This window comes from Calidris pugnax, unplaced genomic scaffold, assembly GCF_001431845.1.
Source record: "Calidris pugnax isolate Ruff unplaced genomic scaffold, ASM143184v1 scaffold102, whole genome shotgun sequence".
In the NCBI taxonomy this organism is placed as follows: Eukaryota; Metazoa; Chordata; class Aves; order Charadriiformes; family Scolopacidae; genus Calidris; species Calidris pugnax.
Window position 1 is genome coordinate 707354 of NW_015090846.1, and position 21041 is coordinate 728394.

Genomic DNA, 21041 nt, shown 5'->3' on the forward strand with positions numbered 1-21041 from the left:
TAGCATTTCCAAATCGTACATCAGGGATTGTTATAACCGGTACAAATAACAAAGCAGATCGTAGACTGGAAACAGCGAAATGCTGAAATAAGTCATAGTCAGTTTTCCATTCCATAATTTTACATGAGAGTGATTCAGTTTGTATAAACAAATATAAGCAGACTGAAGATAAATTTGCATTAAACACTAAATAACTACTTTTGCCCATTCTGTTGGGTTTTCACAGCTAGAAACTTGCTCAGAGCTCCTGGGAGAAGAGAGGCATTTTTTTCCCCCCCAAACAATCAAATAAATTACATTTCTTCATCATGAGCAAATCTGTTTCAAGCTGTCCATTTCAAAAAGTCTAGCAGGGAGAAAATGAAGAGCCTAAGGAGCCACAAGCTTCAATAACACATGAGAGAGCATGAAAGCAGCAAGTCCATGTGTTATTGGACAGTCACGGACACTAACCTCACTTACAGAAAACAGGGTTGAAATAAATCACTGGATTTCACACAACCAAGAGGTCGTTTTCTTTCTTAGTCGTCCCATAACAATCTCCCCATACTCTGCTTTATCCGGATATTATATTTAAAGGTCATATATCTTGATTCCACGAGTTATAATCAGTACAGAGAGTTCAGGGAAGCTTCAAAAAGCTCCACGGAGTGCTCCACGACCAGGCCCGGAACGTGTCACTGCACTGCTGTAAATCAGGGCTTAGCTCACGATGCTCAAAACTGCATTTATAAAATAATTTAGAATCAGCGTGTGGAACCTGTTTGTAGTCCTTCCTCTGAATTTCACAGGTCCAGCTACTTTAATTGTGCCAATTTCAGCATTTCTGAGACTAGCAGGCATATCTTTCTTGCACATAACCCAGTAAGCTGCAACTTTCCTCCCATCAAATTTTCTTTTTCTCTTTTTCCAAGCGCATTTCCACAGCACACTCTGAGGCTGTTGTAAGTGGGGTTAGCGACTGTGTAGCAACGGTATGGGCTGATCACACCATACACGGACTTACAACATATTCCCTAGCCTCAATGGCACACGTGGGTGTCCCTAAAGTCCTCTTCATGAGTTCTTTGTGAATATACAAAGACTGTGTCTGCCGGTGAGTCAGCAAGAGAAAAGACACATCCGTTACACTGGAGACGAGCACGGCACCTCTGTGTTTACTGCTTCTACAGCAAAAGACAGCTTGGCCTTTATCTAGCCTTTAAGTGCCAAGTGGAAAATTCCTAGAAACTAGGTGAATATTAAAAGATTAGCATTCTCACAAAAAAAAAAAAATCAGAAAATACCACATTTTTAAATGCTTAAACACGCACGGACAGAAAACATCTCTCTGTGCTACAATAAACCACGGCTTTAATGACCCCACCCGCCGAAAACCCCTGGTCTTGGCACAGATTTATACACTTAGAATAACAAATATCCCCAGGGGCAGGGAAGAGAGCAGGTAGGAGAGGGGGAGGTTAGAATAACAAATATCCCCCGGGGCAGGGAAGAGAGCAGGTAGGAGAGGGGGAGGTTTGGTTTGTTTGCTGTTTCTGCATGCTCACAGAACAACAGAGCACCCGTGGCCCAGGCAGACCCACAGCCAAGTGTCGAGGGACAGGACTGCACAGTGTGGCACAGGGGAGAGACGGGGTGAGAAAACATTAACCAGTGCAATGGAAATAAAAATCACGTTGTAATGAAGTCAACAACTTCCACTATAAAGGAAACCACAAAAGTCCCTCCATGTGCTTCATGGAACTGCCTGGAACTTGGGTGAGGATAGTGGTATCTGTGTCCCAGCTGCCAGCCCCATCCTCTCTGCTCGGTCACAACCCAGAGTGGCAGAGAGGGAAGGCAATTCTGCACAGCACAGTAATTCAAAGGTGTAAGTTCTACCCCTGGATTGTGTTAGTTCAGAAGTATTGCTCTTTAAATAAAGGTGCTGATGTTACTGCTGCTTAAGCAATAAAACAAAAGAACACAAAATTAATATCAACTAGCAGAATATCGAGTCATCTTTGTCCTCAAAATGGAATTAGAAAAAGCAGAGCAAGCAGAAATGAAATTGAATTATGTAAGTGGTTCCTCATTTTTTGTGCTCTTCTGGCTTTAACTTCCCTAAAGAGACAGAGTTGATTTTCAGTGCTATACTACTTTTATACTGCCTTTTTAAAGAGTTATTAGAAATGACACTCACAAAACCTGTGTAAAAGACCTTTTTCCCCCCTTCTAATTCTGTTCCATGACAAGGGCTGTAACAGTTTTAGAGCATTTTCTACAAAGGACATTTCTGCTGTTGGAGGTAGAAGAAAGAAGCTTTAAGGAAAATAGAAAAATGGGATTAGAAAACCATAGACACTGACAAGAGTCAGCACCCAATTTTTATTTTTTTTTTCTTTTCTTAGAACAGACTAGGATTTCATATTGGCAGTGACCACTGATGCTGGTACTGGCGCCTCTACATTAACCTTGCATCTGTTGTAAATTGTTCAGGCATCTGCTTTCTTCCATGATAACAAGATTCATTGGATTTTTTGGTTTGGAAGCAAAATTAAAACCAGACTGGGCACAGGACATATTATTAATGATATAATTCATTTTAACAGTCACCATTCTGCTTCAGTTTTGCAATTTCTCTTTTCCAAATGCAACATAAGATGCTAAACCAAAACTTTATAAGGAAATTACTAAAACACACTGCCTCTCCAGACACGTTCCGATACCAAAGATTTCATGGAGGAATTGTATGGGAGTCCATTCACTCACTTGTGTTCCAAGGATCAATTACAATGTGCAGTTCAGCTGGTGGTATTTATCCTGTTATGGTCTTAGTATCTACTGGACTTGTTCACATTAACTAGTTCCTTTTCATGCCAATGCAAAAAAAGAGTATCATCCAGTTTCCTCCAAAATAAACAAATGGTTACTCTGGCTTTTGTAGGAGTTAACAGTTCAGTTTATCAAAAAGCCAGGAAGGACCTGCTTGACAATTTGGTTGAATACTGTAAAATAATACTTCAAATGCCTTTGTGGCCACCTTTACTGCAAGATGTCTGGCCAGAGTGGAATTTTGTCTCTGAACAAACCCAATAGTGCGGAGACAATATTCAGAGCAAATGAAATTCTTCACTGTCCAAAGCCAAGCACCCGTTGCACTGTCCTGTCCCGCTGGCTCCCTGCACGACCTGGACAAAAGTTGCTTCACTGATGTGTTTCTGCACAAATCAAATGTTCTTCTGTGTAGAGGACATTCTCCCTCTACATCCTCCTAATTTCTGTGGTAACACCACAATTTGGTATTCCTAACATCACTGCTCATGCTCCTCAGCAAAATTCAGAGGCTTTTGGATTTGGCAGGGGGATGGAGAGGAATTGAGAAAAGGAAATCTTATAAAACTTAATACGGTAAAAGCAGAATTAACAGTATTATGTGGCTGTCCTGAATACAAAGTGGGTCATATCAACCACATCAGCTCAAACAAATGCCAACCACTCATTTTTCATCTAATAAATCAACAGCATTTGGTGGGGGTGGCTCTTGATTTATTTTTTTTGCCTGGTTAGAATTATCTTATTTTTGAAGGTCATACGGCATTTTCATGATCTTTTAGTCTGACCATTTGTGTAACAGATCACCAAGGACCTATGAAATGTGAACTTGACAAAGTTTTCAAATCAGCCAGAGGAAGCTTCCAGAGCTCTGCAGCCTCTCCTACGCCGTATCTCTACGTGAACCAAGGGGCCTGAATTTGTCCCTCTGGAAAAAGAGAGGATGATCTGAACATTGGCCTCCAACTCTGGGGGATGAGTCAGGCAGGAAAAGTATTTACATACAAACATCCTCGTAGCTACCAAGGGAAGGAAATGAAATAGAAAGAGAACACAGTGAAAGGTTTAAATGACGATTTAGCAATAGCCTTTCCTTGCACATTTTTAATGAACGTGTCAGCAGAAATTTGAGCAACTTCAGAGAAGAACTATAGGAAATTTTTCTCATTATTTCACCTTTCACACAATCCACTTAAAACCAATATGGTTGGCAGAATTTGTAAGACTCATTTGGACTTCTCAGTTCATACATAAAATAATGGCCTTTCTTTAGGAAATAATTAAAAGCAATTAGTCATAATCGCTTATAGGGCCAAATACTCACGAAACAACAATTTGCACATTTGAGATATAAACTTGTGAAGTCCTCAGGGGAACTACAAACTAGTATTTTTAGATGAAGTTAGAAATATTTAGCACTATTTTCAGCATTCTCTTCCGTGAATGGCACTATGGAGCACTGGATGGGGACACAAAGCCTCCCCTTCAGCAGTCCCTCGCTCTCCAAAGTGTCTCAGACCCTCTATGAAGCCCACGGCCTGGTGGTGCCACCAGGACACCCCCTGCCCAGCACACCCCCAGCTTTGCTGCTGCAGAACCAGAATTGAAAGACCATCTCCCCCCACAAAAGCCACCGATTAGACGCTCTGAGCCAAACTGCAACTGGGGGAAGGAGGTACATTTACAGAACCTGCCTTTGGACAACTTAGAAACTTCCCGCTTCCCCAGTGAAAACCACCAGAAATGTGACTTTTGGGGGTTCTGAATGTCCTATTAAATGGCAATTCCTTAGCAGAGAACTGAAAGCCACTCATATAACAGATTATTTTTTTTAAAAAGTACTGTCTGCAACCAGATGAGAGAAAATACTGTTTACAGTGCTGTTCTCAATTCTCAGTAACTAACCACTGACGTTCCCCACTGAAATCATCCCTACTTTTATCCAGCTCCAGCCCTCTGCCCTAAATGTCAGTGCAGTCCCTGGAGCAGAATTTAGGCTTTTTAAAGTAGTCACTTCCTTGCTGTTACAGCCTGCTCTAAAAAATGCTTTAAAAGACTGAACACTTGTGTCTCCTTCCTGTAATTTTTATAGGAGGAAATAATTCTAAGGACCTTAACCTAGGAGCCAAAGCCATGCTATGCCAGCAACTTCTCTGCACAACTGTGCTGTGTGTGAGCTTCTGGAAAGATAAAGTCTTTTTTTTTGTTTGAAAAATGGAAAATTTTATCTCAGGGACCTGCCATTTTACTTACTGCTTATGAAGACCACCAATGAGCGTGTTTAATTCAACACAAACACTTCCCCCTTTAGTTTACCAACACAGCAACAGCTGGTGTCAAGGACAGGACCAGAGCAGCTGAACTGGGAAAACTCATGGCACAATTCCTACTCCATCAGCAAAGGAGACAGGGACACTGTGTTTCTAACAGCAGTGATGTGTCACTGAATGTTGATCCAGTGTGTTCTAGACGCAGGTGAGTCCCCAAGGTCAGCCAAGGAGGATTTCAGCTTCTCAGCACTGTACAGTGCACAGACCAGCACCTAACACACCACATCTCAGCTGAAAACCCAAACATGAATCCCTCTAAACATCTCATCTGTGTTCTGGAGCTCACATGTGAGACTGAGAAAGCTTTTGCAGACAGAATATCATTTTAAACTGTGTGCATCATAGCACTGGGAATTGAAAGTCAGTTCAGAAACCAGCAAAATCTGTGGACTTAACGGGAAATGCCCAGAAAAAGATGCATTAGCCTGAAGTTCTGTGTAGGGAGGGCTATAAGGACATGCCAAAGATGGAACTTGAATTTCTTTTCCTAGCATTGCAATGGTTCATCACATGTTTATCAAACTCTTAGTTAATTAGGAAAGAAAAAAGTTAAAGATCATGGCAGGATTTTAAATTCTTCTATTGACACTCAAAAAGCTGTTCAAGCCACAGCATCTGCTCAAGTAGGTCCAAACGCAGACGTGATAAACAAAATTGTTGGGAAGCAGGTTCTCTACAGGTAACAAATAAAACATTCCTATCTTATTCAAACTGAGTCTCCACCGATACAGCAGCCCTGGTTTAGAGCACACACGTGCCATAAACCACCTAGAATCAGTTCATCTTTCCCATCTCATCTGTTTTCCAGGGAAACACCTGAACATGCACCAACAGAATGGTGCTCCTCCGAACCTGCTCTGCCACAGACATACCCAAGGCTACTCCATTAATGACTTTTGACTTCTGCATGGCTATTACTTAATGCTCAGCTCTTCTTTGGACAATCCCTCCTCCCCCAAAACACCAAATGGGTAATTTCCATCAGCAACTGCACTTTTTGTGGTTTCATTGTGGGGTTTTTGACTACAAATGGCTTTATAGGTTGGGATTCTTTGGATTTGTCTGCATGTTATGATCAAACACAATGGATTCATTCACAAAACAAAGCAAGTTTTTACATAACAGAACGTGCAATAAAAGCGCAAGAAAGAAAGAAAAGAGAAAGAAAGAAAGAAAGAGAGAGAGAGAGGTATCCAGAGGAGAACTTACCCCGCGCTTTAGGCTCCTGAAGCAGTGGATTTTGGGTTTGGAGGTCATGAACTCGTTGAAGCGATGGGAGAGGGGTTCCTTTTGCTGCTTGGGAGACTGGGGGCCGTTGGGAACAGCAGAGGGTGAGGCAGAGGCAGGGGGAGGAGGAGGGGGCTGATGGGGGGATGTTAAAAGGGACATAAGCTACGTATAAGAGATGGAGAAGTGACAGAATAAAAACCAAAATAAAAAGATAAAACACAAAACGAAAATAAGCATCAAAACCGATATTTGAAATCCAGAGAAAAAAAAACCAATTAAACAATTAAAATATTAAAGGCCATGGTTCAAAAGAGAGGGGGAAAGCAGTATTTAAGAGTTGTGTTAAATGAAGGATGTGATAAATGGAAGTTTTAGTAAGTGATGCAACAGAAGAGTAACACAAAGTAGTTTGACAGGAGGCTCATGCAGACTCTTCCATGCAGGCTATCCCCATCGATTGCCCTGCTCTGCTCTGTGGACAGCTCAGAATAATGCATATGGATAGAGCTTTCAAATACCTGAATTTAAATGGATCAGATAAGGAAGGTACCTTAGTGCCCAGTAGCGTTTCTATTATCTGGAAAACAACAAACCACATTCCTTCCTGCTTTCAAATCATACCTCAGCAATGCGCATCACACTTCACTTTTACAAATTATGCTACCAATTTGCTCAGGAGTTAGTCCTGTTTGATTGTGGTTTTTTTTCTGGCTACACTGATGTAAGCACCAGACAGCCGTGTTCTCTCCAGGAATGATCCATTTTGAACAGGTAGATTTTTTTGACTCTCATTAGTAGAAGAGGTTTGGTAGGGTCAGAGCAAGGGTGAGATCAAAACAAAGCTGCTCTGGGCTTCCATCAGTGTTACTGAAAACCGATTTAGTCCAGTCACCCTGACACATTCTGGTAACCCCAGATAGATGTCGCCATGCATTATGGTGTAAAATATGACAGTGAAATGAAAAAGGTTTAATGGATACATAAGTTAATATGGTCTTTTTTTAAAAAGTCAACCGCTCAGTTAGTTCTGCTCTGTTAGTTGTGCTTAAGAAGAATGAATCGCAGCAATTCCCTGTTCCCAGCCACCCAACTGCCGAACCCAGTGGACAGACTGAAAAGATAATGCAAATGAAAAGCCAAGGAGAGTTTTAGAAGTGTCAAAACAGTGATGCCACATTAAAGCTTCCCAACAGTAACAACGTTAGTTAGCACACATGGCACTAGGTAAGTGGTGTAACAATTCTCTCTCCGAGTTAGGAACAGAAATGGACCATGGCAGAGACGTGACAACTAAAGTTAAATTAATATAAAAATCATAACATAATTAAAGAAATTATACAAGACAAAAAATATTTAAAGATAGAAAGAAATTTAAGTAACCAAAGACTACAACAAAACACTGTATTAAGACGTCAGTTATTAACTTTCTGAATCTAAAATTCTTTTAAAAAAATTGTAATTGCCAGGATTACTAGACACGACAGAGGTTACTGACTATACACACATTAGCACCACGCTCAAGTTCGCAAGTCAGTACCTTATTTTTCTTGATGAATGGCCATAACTTGCCCTTGGACTTGCTACCAAACTTGGGCTCAGACTTCCCGTCCCCTCTCGAGTTGGAAAGGCTGGATTCCGAGACCGTTCGCTTCATGGGCTGCGTGAAGTCCTCAAACTCCACATCTCCCGGAGGCTCGAACCCTGACTTAAAGGCTTCTATTACCATCTGTGAATCCTGAAATGGGACAGATCCAGTATAAGTATCAACAACTCTGATGAGGGCTATCATCAAATTGGTGCCATAGAAAAACAGTGCAAGGACCAGAAAGTTTGTCTCTGAGGGAACCAGCATAGACCAGTCTCATTCCTGGGAACAAACACCCTCCCAGATCCTGAGCTAAAGAAAAGTCTCTCACCTTTTGCTTCAAGATCAGGGCACTTTTCTTTGACCTATTTTCACTACCATGATGTGCTTTAGAAAACCCACCATGGCACAGCATAGTATCTCACCAAAACAAGGCACTCTAGTGTGTAAAATTAAATACTCCCAGACACTGAAGTGATAAATGGCAGTTAAGAACACAATAACCACCCCACACAGAATAAAACTTTCCAACACCTGTGTCAGTCAGTCATAATAGATCTCAAACAAACCGTCTATGGAAATAAAGCAGGTGAGCTTTAGTCTCAAATATTCCATTATTCCCGTTATTAAACTGTAGCCTATTTTGTGAAGGTATCATTCAGACCACTCATTATTCAAAATGCCAACAGATAAAAGCAGAGGACTATGGTCTATTTAGGAAAATAAAACCCACAGAACTATCATTAAAGCATAGGTCATTGTAGGTAACTAAAGGTGATGCTCAGGAAGAGTAAACTCAGGCTCCTCACTCCAACCTTCTACTGAGCTGCACAACCCCGGAGTCTCACCACAACCCAGCAGTGTTTTCATTCCCTTTTGTTTTGTTTCCAACACAAAACCCAAAATTCTGATACAAACATCTTTTAAGGGTTTTTTCCTGTCTACCGATGAAAATGACATGTTAACTTTACCAATTAGAAAAGCAATCAGACTTCAGTAACTGAACAGATAACTTAAGTGATTTATAAAAATTTAAGGTATAGAATTGCTGGGCATCCGGCTGTAAGCAAACTAGTGGGAAATCCCAATAAATACTCCCACAGAAAGGAGCTCTTGAGCGATCACACTGCCACAAGCTGACAAGTCAGTGCATGGAAACTCAGCTACAGTAAGTGGCAGGGGTTTATCTTATGAGCTTTACCCAAGAACTGAGCAGCCCAAGGTCACACAAGTTGCCCAACACCTTGGACAGGCAGTGGCTGAGAATTCCACACGCTGTCACTAAAGCCACATTCCCTTTTGGCACGACTAGAGGCACTGGAAGCAAGTCAGCCACACACTGGCTGTATACTCTGTACAGTGGGTTTGCTTATTATTTTTTTAACAGAGGGGAAAGGGAAAAAAAGTAAATCAAAGCAAGAATAATTTATAGTATTTTTTCCTAGCTGCAGTGGGTTTGCTTTATTATTATTTTTTTAACGGAGGGGAAAGAAAAAAAAAGTAAATCAAAGCAAGAATAATTTATAGTATTTTTCCTAGCTGGGTCTACAAACACAATAAATTATACATAAGCTCAAATTCAGACTTCAGTTCGCCAAATGCATTTAAATCTAATGGACTCAGAAAAAAAAAGATTTTAACACATTTATCTGCTTGACTTCTTGGGAAGAGAGCTTTTTATGTTATACTTTTCTAACAGTTTTCTTCTAAGATCATTAGCAAAACTGTGCCACGGCACACAAATATCTTATTAGTCTCTAGAGAAAAGCATCACCATCCTGTTCAGATAAAAAAGAAAAACTTGTTGCTTTGAAGGCATTTCACAGATTCTGCTTATGTCCGTAGGTAAAATACTATTCATGAGAAATCCAATGGGATATAAACATATCCAGGGGCCAGGCTCAATTGAGCAAAACACAGATATAGGAAAAGCTTTGCAAAAGTCTTCAGGGGATCGTGAAGAAAATTAAGGTTTAAGATCCTCAAAACTATCAGGTGCTCTGTGAAATTCCAACACAACTTTTAGGGAGGTGGTAGAAAAACACCTTCCATTATCTCATCCTAGTTTAACATTAAAACTTCCTGAGATCTAAACATTTGAAGAGATTTTTAATAATACTCATGAAAGCGAGATGAAGGAGGAAAAGACTACAAACATACACAAGGTTACATTAGATAATCTATGGGTATTTTATCCTATGCATGGAGCTTTTCATTTTTTCCTCTTAATTTTACAGCGTTCCTTCCATTTAGTCAAAACATCCCTTCCACTACAATGGAGCTAAAAATAACCCGCATACTCCATATATCACAGAGATAATGTCATAACAGGAACTCCAAAGTCCATAACAAATTAATTTTATCTGCTGTGAGAGCCTTCTGAAGCAGGTTCCGTGCAGTTTCACCTCGCAGTCACTACAGCTGACCCTTGCAACGTGACCTCTGTGTTGTCCAAGTTGTCAGAAAGAGGACATGATAAAGAAGCCTATTTACAACTGCATTAGAAACATGGGGCTAACCCAGTATTCCCAGCTAAATCCAGAAATTTTCTATAGCTACTAGAGAGAATTCTGTACAGTTCAGTGAGGGCCTAAAACAATCCTATTTACACAGTATCTAAACCTGAAAGACTGACCCATTTTGCAAGTAGGCACGAAGCAGAACTTTGTAATATTTAAAGTGCAAAGAATATAGAAAGTATTCAATATGTCCCATGTGTCATTTTGGTTCTTAACACCATCCAACAAAATAGGGGTCCTGGAATAAAAGCAATCTTCCAGAATCCTGCCAGCATCCACAGAGGGAGGGAGCACGGAGGCAGCCATGGGAAGGAAGCCTGTTAGCAGCCTGCACTTCCACAGTTTCAAAGTCATTACAGAAATACATCCTTCCTTATCATTGTACTACACAATTCTGCTGTTAGAAACCACAGGGTTTCACAGATACCGTAAGAACCCCACCCTCATAGATCAATGCTTGCAATAAACCTACCCAAAGCTGAAAATCTACTACCAAAAAGCTCCAACATACCTACATGGAGTGCAAATTTCTGCTGCTCCTATTTAGTTTTTCCTTTTTAAACAGCAATGCCTTACCATCAGCTGGTAATATTTTACTCACAGCCAAAAAAGCTGCAGAACTTGCAGGTTCTTACATCCTTTCAGCTAGAGCTGACACACAGTTTGGTACACAAGGTAAATTACTAGAATTGAGGTTTCCTCTTATTTATGTCTTATTCTCAGCAATACATGTTCTGTTTTAGTTGTGGTTGCTCCATTTAAAGCTCTGGCTTCTGAACTGAGGTTACTGCACAAATAGCCCTCTTAACCTCCCCCTTTCTTCACTAACTCTGTATGTGAAAAGAAAACCAAAGGATACCAAGAGCTAAGAAAGAACTGCAAATGCAGTACTGCCTTTTGTCAGTGTCACAGAGTCTGACCTTAAAACCAAAGGATACCAAGAGCTAAGAAAAAACTGCAAATGCCTTTTGTCAGTGTCACAGAGTCTGACCTTATACATCTCGAGTTTGGTGATACCCTACGTTTGTTGATGATTACCAGATCCTGGAGATCTCCTCCCAGCTGGGAAACACGTGTCTGTGTGGGCCCAGAGTTTCACACAAAGCTTTTCCTGCTGAGCAGGCTCTTGGTTTTGCTCCCCATTGTACCAGCTGTGTTCTCACCCGCTGTCCTTGCAGGCAGCTTCCCTGGAATCTGACCTCCTTTCCCAAGCTGACTGCAGCACAGGTCACTGTGCTAGTTGACTTTCCTATACAAAGTTTTCCAAACTTGAAAAAGATGAATCAAGGAGACAACCTTGAATTTGAATCTTTCAAGGAAAAGGAGAAACTCTCCCGACGGTAGCCTAAGAGAGCCCAAACCTTCTTACAACATTAAGGGATGAGATGGGAAAGCTTTGCTGTAACACTCTGCATTAGTGGCAAAAGTAGTACATTATCTGGAAATAGAGAAAATACAGCTTTTAAATTGCTCCTTTGTGCACCTATGGCCATCCTTATAAAGTGGCAAGACCTGCACACTACAGAAGGACAGGAACAAAGGTATCATTTTTATCAGAATCAAGAAAAGTTAGAAACTACCATTTCAGACATTAAAAGAAATTTTTGATGATATTTAAGAAAAAAGAACCATTTATGGATGTAACTGCTTTCCAGACAGAACACATTAAACCCTTTGTAATTGTTCAGATAAAACAAATTTGGGTAAATAAACTCTTGCTACCATGGTGTTTACAGGAGATCCCTTAGTTATCAATGCTCAGAGGCACCATTTTCTAACGTCGTACTTGTGTACGAGCCATCAATCTGACTTTTCTGTCTGCAAGAGAGACTAACTCAAATATAAAATTAATACTGACTCAAACACCTTGCTTGAGCCTTGTGTGTGCTTTGCTAAGACCTCACCTGAAGATTCAAGCAGATGTAGACTTAAATATGAGTCTCCCCAACACGATTTCACCCTGCAGCACCAAAAGCTGTACCTCAAGAATGACACATTGTTCTAAGATGGGAATCTGTGCCCAACTCCCCCTTCTCCTACCCCAAAAGAGTCATTTTCAGATTCTTTGGTTCCCGTTGCCGCTCTCTGTGAGAGCAATTGCCGAGCAGAAAGCAGTGGATTCATTTCAAAACTTCAGCCTCGGGCTTATGCTGCCAATTAAGGGCCAGTTCTGGGCACTGAATCGCTCAGAAAAGATTCCAGTGCAAAAGCTGTATGGGAAATTCAAACAGCCAGCAGGACACATGCTGTTTGTATTTGAAGCACTAATGTGATCCATGAGAAGGGCTGAAGGAGCAAGCAGAGACTTCATTTACGAAGGGAACAGATCATTCTGAAAACAAAATCGAAAACACATTTGCCCTCGTGCTAACTGCACATCAGGAAGCACAACGCAACTCTTTATCAGCCTTTTTATCAGGAAGGCTTCATTTTAATCCTACAATGATCTTCAGAAATCAAGATTTGGGAGAGCTTGTTTATGGATTGGTAGCAAACCTCAAATATGCAAAGTAAGATTTCACAGTAAAGTAGAAATTTTGCAAGACTTGTTTGCAATAATTTCTGTAGCAAATACTTTAAATACTTCCATTATTATAAAACTAACTGGAATGAAGACATTTCTGCAACAGTTTTCTGACCATTACACATAGAACCCATCTGAATAAGAACTGGTTATTATTAGGTATCTGGAATTACACCCACCCTCTTCCTTAGTCTATGCAGATGCCTGTTTTTCGAGTACAGTATTTCAGAAAGTAATTATCCTAGTAAAAGGAGAGACTATTCCTAAAAGAGGAGATAAAAAAAAAAAGTGGAGGCATTTCTGGGCATTAAGTAGATTTAGGAAATAATCTGAGCACGTCCTGCCTCAGACAAAGTAGCTTGGGACAAGAAGCCACTCTTTGTTTTATTTCTGTGACTATAAAGCTCTCGTGCTGCAGCCCGGGCCCAGGATTTCAGCCTCCACATCCAAGTGAACAATACTAAAGATGACAATCAACAATCCAAACAATGCAACACTTACACTCTTGTGATCAATGGATTCTGCAGCCTTCGTGATTTCATCCAGACACTTTCCAATGATAGGGATCACCTGGCGGTCAACCTCTGCAAAAGTTTTCATGGATTCACCTATCCTCACGATTCTTCTTTCCTCCATCTCTTGTATTTTCTAAAACAAACATCAAATTTCATTCAGATCAAGTATCAAGATTAACTCCACAGTTTCAACCCATTTTTCTCCCCAGCTGCTTTAAAAGTTATGTTTTAAACATACTTCTAAGAACAAACTAGGACAGCTGTTCTCGTGAAGGCACCAAGGGATATCGTTCCCTCCAACATCAAAACGCCATTCTAAGAGTCATCTCTGTTACTATTACTGGGAATTTTTCAATTAACTTTTTATGTTAAAAACTGCTGATTTGTTAAAACCCCAGATTTAGACTTTTGTAAGGATGGCTCCTAAGGCTTTTAAGAGAATTTCTGCAAGAATACATTCTTTCATTTTCTGTGCATGTTCCGAAAGATCCCATTTTCATTCCCTTGCAAAATCTAAGCAAACAAAAATAGTGCTCTCTCCCCTTCTCCTTTTCCTTAGAAGGTAATTTTTGCTTTACAGGCAGCCCTATACACCATGTATTGTTCACACTAGGGCTTCTCAACACATGCTCCCTGTTGCTCAATGGATTCAGTGCCACGATCACCAGCATTTGTTCCATGGGCCTCTCGTTTTCAACAGAGGAAGCTGGAGGTGGTATAACGCTATTAGGGCAGATTATAACAGGATGCAGAAGGGCATGAACAGGAAGGGCCTGTTTCGCATTAGAGCACAGCAATCTTATGAAGCATTGTCAGCTTAAAATTCCCCATTGCCTTAGCTGATCTACAAGCAACATGAACTCTTTACAAAACATCTTATTTCAACATCTCAAAGGAAGCGCTAGTGCTTACTGGTGCACTGGTGGTGAAAAGGATACACCTACAAATCACAGCACTTACCACATCTAGCATTAAGTACAAATATATTGCAAAAGTTTCCTATCTGATGCCAGGGATATTTTATCTCAAGACATTGGTTTGACATAACCATGAAGCAAGAGTCCATTTAGCTAAGAAGTTCCAGCTAGGGATAAGAAAATGCGTATCTGCGATGCAAATATCAGTTATTTCTCATCAGATGATAAGCATGTGACATTTTCTCCCTTAAAGAGGTTGTATTTTCCACTTCTGATGCTTATGACAATGGAACAGTCATTTAGAACTTCTGTTCTACTACATTAATCTCTCTTCGATCAGTCAAGCACAAACTCAGATCTTCAGCCAGTATAAATTTGATGGCTTTTTTGTTCTTTCTCTACAGTCTTTCTTTAGGCACCCTAAGACATAATGAGCAAGGTTGCTTCAACCTTTTGACATTCACTACTATGGAATTATTGTGGTTTAAATTTAAACGTCTGTGAAGTCCAGTGTGAAGACAGGTTATGAAGGGCTGTGAGGCTCTACAGATGCAACGATGCCCAGCTGACTACTGCCCCAACAATGCAAATAATGCTCTCATCCCCCAGCTGCACAGACACAGGAGTTTAACAGAGGAAGATTGTGAGGATTCCAAAGACTATCGTCATCTGTCATGACAATGCACGTCACCTTCCTCATACATCATCACTTTTTATCGAGTCTAAGATAAAAGGACAATTTATCCATCTCTTGTGTTGGCAAACGGCATATAAAATTTCCTAACAGTGACAAAAGTCACAAAAAGTGAAAGATCAGGAGATGACGAGCTGCTGGAGGTGAGTTAGTCTAAGATAAAAGGACAATTTATCCTACCAAGTTCTCCATCTCTTCTGTTGGCAGACTGCATATAAAATCTGCTAACAGTGACAAAAGTCACCAAGAAGTGAAAGACAGGGTCACAGAACTGAAGCGATGTGCAATATGCTCCTCTGTTCTTATCAGGAGATGACGAGCTGCTGGAGGTGAGTGCCAGACCCTTACCTGGAAGATGTTTGGGATGTGTGTGTAGTAATGGTCATGCTGCTCGCTGTTGAACTTCTGTAGAGTAGAAGAATATTCGGCTTTGCTGTCTTCTGCCATTTGATGTCGTAGCTGAGCTTGCTGTCTTGCCTAAAGAAATGCCAAAAGAAATTTATAGGTTACACTAAGGGAAAGAAACTGTGTTGTGTTACTACAAATAGCAGCACAAGAAGCTGCATATCACTCTCTGAACGCTTCAGCTGTTGGTTTAGTCCTATTTTGTGACACAGTTCATGCACGTCAAGCACAATCCTGCAGTGTGCACACTGCTGCTGGTCTTTTCTTGTAGTACAACGTGCTATTTCCATGAGCCATTTTGCATTCCACAAACAACCTCTGTTTGCACTGCATGTAAAACACTGGAACAAGTTTGCCCCTTTACTAGCCCACTTAATGGGCGCACATTTTCCGCATGGTGGTGGACACTCTTCTTGCTCCACCTTATGCCCTGTTGGATGGCACCTGCTTTTCTCTAATGAACGATTTACCTGTTGACTAGCTGTATTCTGGGGGGGGAAAGGGAAGTGACAAAAAAAACCCAAACAACTGACATGGTTTTGTCTCATTCCACATGCCTTGGCCAACATAATCATGACAAAACATCTTAACTCGTGCTCCCGCTGCGCTCTCTGCAAAGTCCTTTATCTCCAGTTCCTAGAATAGTGCTGGCATGAAGTGCACAAGGAAAGGGGAGCCTGAGCAGCAGCTGAGACACGACTCCCTTCCTATTTTTACCCACACAGATTATTTGCTTTGCTACCCAGCATAGCAGAGCACTGGGCAATTACCCTCGCTTCTTTCCCTAGAAAAATCTGTCCCCAAGTGACCCTCTTATATTTTCAGATTCCTCCTCTTACAATTCTGCTTCCTAAGGCCTTCTGTTATCTGTTTCACTGCCCAGTATTACTCCCTTACTGCTTCTCCCATCTGTTTATTTTAGTTGCCTTTTCCTTCCTTGCTGTTGGCCTTCATATGGCAACTCTTCCTTCTCTTCCCTTCTTATCCAGCCCCACTCGCTGAAGCTCCTCTCTCTCTCCCAGCCTTCACCTGGTGGGAGCTCGGCTGCTCCCCCTGCTCCCTTGTATGTGCATATTATTTACATACATATTTATATTTAGCATATTTTAAGTGGGCTCCCATTAAAAAACAGTTCAGATGAGATTATTCTTTGAACTGTTCCAAGCAGACAATAGTTTCCTGACAATAAATCCATGAAATACCAAATCATGGAACGTTTTAGTAATCATAACTGGAAGGTAACAAATTCTGCCAGAAGGTTTCAAATCTCAATTTGCAAAGGAATAGGCTTCCTTCCCATTTGTCCAGCTCGCACATCTCACCTAATAATTTATTTCACCTCAAGTCTGTTATTTCTTTTGCAAACACAGTCCATTGCAGGAATTTCCTAGATCCCCTTCACATTCTTTCTACAAAAATAATTCAAGTACAATGAGAAAATGCTTTGGCACCAAGTGCATAATAGGAGATGAAACAGTAGCATCAAATGGAAAAGACTGTGACTAAAAGCAAATAAATAAATCAAAAGACAGACTTTCAACTTTGCTTGTTCTCCAGGGGTTTTAACTGTCCACTAACCCCTGTAAAGGATGCACATACCACTTCAGAAAATCCACCTCCTGAAATTCCAAGAAGCGATATCAATCATTTTTTAAAGTGCTATATAGCTTATTAAACTTTATCATCCACACACTCCTATACAGCTACATTAAATATGAGCGGAAAACAATATAGCCTTGTACTACAAATGCAAATTTACGAGCAAAACAAGGTCAGCCCTGGAAAGGGGACAGCTGTAGGAGTAACGTACGCCTGGCTCCCAACCCCTTCCTCAAGTCCCAGCTGCTACAGATCAATATCCATTTGTGAGGCCCCTTCTTATCATCTACCGAAGAGCAACCCATTGTCTGAGCTGACTCCTACAACATCCCAGTTCCACTCATACAGCTGTCTCTTCTTTTTCTTTTTTTTTTTTAAGTGCCAGACCCTTACCTGGAAGATGTTTGGGATGTGTGTGTAGTAATGGTCATGCTGCTCGCTGTTGAACTTCTGTAGAGTAGAAGAATATTCGGCTTTGCTGTCTTCTGCCATTTGATGTCGTAGCTGAGCTTGCTGTCTTGCCTAAAGAAATGCCAAAAGAAATTTATAGGTTACACTAAGGGAAAGAAACTGTGTTGTGTTACTCCTCATCCTACTATCCTTACAAATAGCAGCACAAGAAGCTGCGTATCGCTCTCTGAACGCTTCAGCTGTTGGTTTAGTCCTATTTTGTGACACAGTTCATGCACGTCAAGCACAATCCTGCAGTGTGCACACTGCTGCTGGTCTTTTCTTGTAGTACAACGTGCTATTTCCATGAGCCATTTTGCATTCCACAAACAACCTCTGTTTGCACTGCATGTAAAACACTGGAACAAGTTTGCCCCTTTACTAGCCCACTTAATGGGCGCACATTTTCCGCATGGTGGTGGACACTCTTCTTGCTCCACCTTATGCCCTGTTGGATGGCACCTGCTTTTCTCTAATGAACGATTTACCTGTTGACTAGGTGTATTCTGGGGGGGGAAAGGGAAGTGACAAAAAAAACCCAAACAACTGACATGGTTTTGTCTCATTCCACATGCCTTGGCCAACATAATCATGACAAAACATCTTAACTCGCGCTCCCGCTGCGCTCTCTGCAAAGTCCTTTATCTCCAGTTCCTAGAATAGTGCTGGCATGAAGTGCACAAGGAAAGGGGAGCCTGAGCAGCAGCTGAGACACGACTCCCTTCCTATTTTTACCCACACAGATTATTTGCTTTGCTACCCAGCATAGCAGAGCACTGGGCAATTACCCTCACTTCTTTCCCTAGAACAATCTGTCCCCAAGTGACCCTCTTATATTTTCAGATTCCTCCTCTTACAATTCTGCTTCCTAAGGCCTTCTGTTATCTGTTTCACTGCCCAGTATTACTCCCTTACTGCTTCTCCCATCTGTTTATTTTAGTTGCCTTTTCCTTCCTTGCTGTTGGCCTTCATATGGCAACTCTTCCTTCTCTTCCCTTCTTATCCAGCCCCACTCGCTGAAGCTCCTCTCTCTCTCCCAGCCTTCACCTGGTGGGAGCTCGGCTGCTCCCCCTGCTCCCTTGTATGTGCATATTATTTACATACATATTTATATTTAGCATATTTTAAGTGGGCTCCCATTAAAAAACAGTTCAGATGAGATTATTCTTTGAACTGTTCCAAGCAGACAATAGTTTCCTGACAATAAATCCATGAAATACCAAATCATGGAACGTTTTAGTAATCATAACTGGAAGGTAACAAATTCTGCCAGAAGGTTTCAAATCTCAATTTGCAAAGGAATAGGCTTCCTTCCCATTTGTCCAGCTCGCACATCTCACCTAATAATTTATTTCACCTCAAGTCTGTTATTTCTTTTGCAAACACAGTCCATTGCAGGAATTTCCTAGATCCCCTTCACATTCTTTCTACAAAAATAATTCAAGTACAATGAGAAAATGCTTTGGCACCAAGTGCATAATAGGAGATGAAACAGTAGCATCAAATGGAAAAGACTGTGACTAAAAGCAAATAAATAAATCAAAAGACAGACTTTCAACTTTGCTTGTTCTCCAGGGGTTTTAACTGTCCACTAACCCCTGTAAAGGATGCACATACCACTTCAGAAAATCCACCTCCTGAAATTCCAAGAAGCGATATCAATCATTTTTTAAAGTGCTATATAGCTTATTAAACTTTATCATCCATTTTTTTTTTTTTTTTTAATTTTTTTTTTTTTTTTTAAATAGCACAACTCAGGAATTTGTCCCTTGACTCTTATTGTTGAAGCAGAAAAACAAGAAATCCATTATTACCCATTTCCAGGCAGACCCAGCAAACATTAAGCCAGAGTCCATTTCCATGGGCTGGGTGTGAGCAAAGTAACTCCGAGCAGGATGTACACAGGAGTCGATGCTCCGTTTCCAAAATGATCTTAACTGGCCCCAAATAAAAGGGGGCAGCAGATGAGTAAGTAAAACTGGGCACGTTCCAAAAACCAAGAATTTTTGTCTGAGCGCCCCAGTGATGTTTTCTTTCTCCTGGCCATTTAATGCATTTGGCAAGCTTCAAACAGTTTAAATATTTTTCCAATGAGGTATTTTGGTTCTTAAAATAAAAATATATAAAAAAAGTCTAGATTTTTTTTTATTACTTCATTTTAGTATGTCATTTACTCTAACATTATTGCTTCTAGTATTAACAGAATTATATTTTATAGCTAGGTTCCTGTTCTCTGCTGAAGCACAGGCTGATAAAAAGGAGTTGATGACGTTAAGTTCCACATTCAGAGTAATGGATGCAGTGGCCTGGAGCTGCACAGAGTCAGAGGAGCTATTTCAGGAGTAATTTATAGTTCAGCTTTACAGAAAATAAATTTTTGCCTTCTTTACTGCTCACTTGAGCATGCAAACAGCTTTAGAGAAGGGGTTTTGGGGGCTTCTTAGAGTTAATGTTAAAATATTTGCTCTGAACAGTATTTTCAGGAGGAAAGGCTTTGGAAATCATGGTCTCTGGAAAAGCAGACCATGACTTCAGATATAAGAGGATGATGCTGTGATGCAGCTTTCAGTCAACAATCCTCTTTCCTTTAACTGGGCAGGGATGCCTGAGGAAGAGCTCATGTTTGCAGCCCCACATGTGAAACCACAATCCAGATCTACAGATGGCCGGGTTACTCGGCTGTAAGAGATGTCAAGGTTAGGTAGTCATAATGTAACAAAAGATTCCCTCCCCATCTTGAAAGGAAGAAGGAATGAGGTCACCTTTTAGCATCATGAAAAAGCAGAAAAGGGTATATAGATGTGAGGGATTTGTGGGGAGAAAAGCAGTTTGCTTGCAGATATGTGCTTCTGCACACATTTGCAAAAAAAAAAACCACAGATTTTGCACCCTTCCTCCCAGAACATACCTTTGGAACATCATTTTGTCCCCAAAGAAAGGTGCACACTGTGTAGACGTATTGCCCCTTCTCCCAAGCCTGGTTTTAAGGCAGTTCTTCTCTGAACTCACAGGGCAGCAACAAAACCAAAAGGTCACAGGTGCCAATGCCAGTCTCATCAAGAAAAGCACTGCCCAGGATGAACGAGAGCCCAGGATCTGCAGCACCATTAACCTCAAACTTCAGGCTTCCACTGCCACAGCAATTGGCTTTATACACAGTCCCACCAGAGGAGTGTTTTCTATAACTAACTCTGAAAGAGAACTCTAGGTGAAGGAAGTGCAGCTCTGATATACTGAACTAATTAAAAGCACACTAGCAGCAGGTAAGGTTTATTGTGTTCTGACCTCTTCTCTCACAGAATTGCCATTAAACATAATCAAACCCAAACTTTTTTCCTTCCTTTAGACAGGCTTGCTAGCTGATGGGGGAGAATGCAGGGCAGCAGCTAACTGCAGGGCAGTAATATCTTTCAAAGTGCTGAACTGTGGCTGTCTTCAGTGCTTTTAAAAAAAAATATT

The 21041-nt window shown here is 40.9% G+C and overlaps 1 protein-coding gene across 1 annotated transcript in view; it reads right to left on the reverse strand.

Moving 5' to 3' along the window:
• The window catches only part of FNBP1 (formin binding protein 1), a 73991-nt gene that overhangs the window by 14214 nt on the left and 38736 nt on the right, over window positions 1-21041 (reverse strand). The window contains exons 7-10 of the mRNA XM_014942813.1: window positions 17526-17654; window positions 13504-13650; window positions 7912-8109; window positions 6354-6536 (exon numbers count right to left, since the gene is read on the reverse strand). Of these exons, the coding sequence (XP_014798299.1) occupies window positions 6354-6536; window positions 7912-8109; window positions 13504-13650; window positions 17526-17654 (657 nt within the window). The remainder of the gene's footprint in view (window positions 1-6353; window positions 6537-7911; window positions 8110-13503; window positions 13651-17525; window positions 17655-21041) is intronic.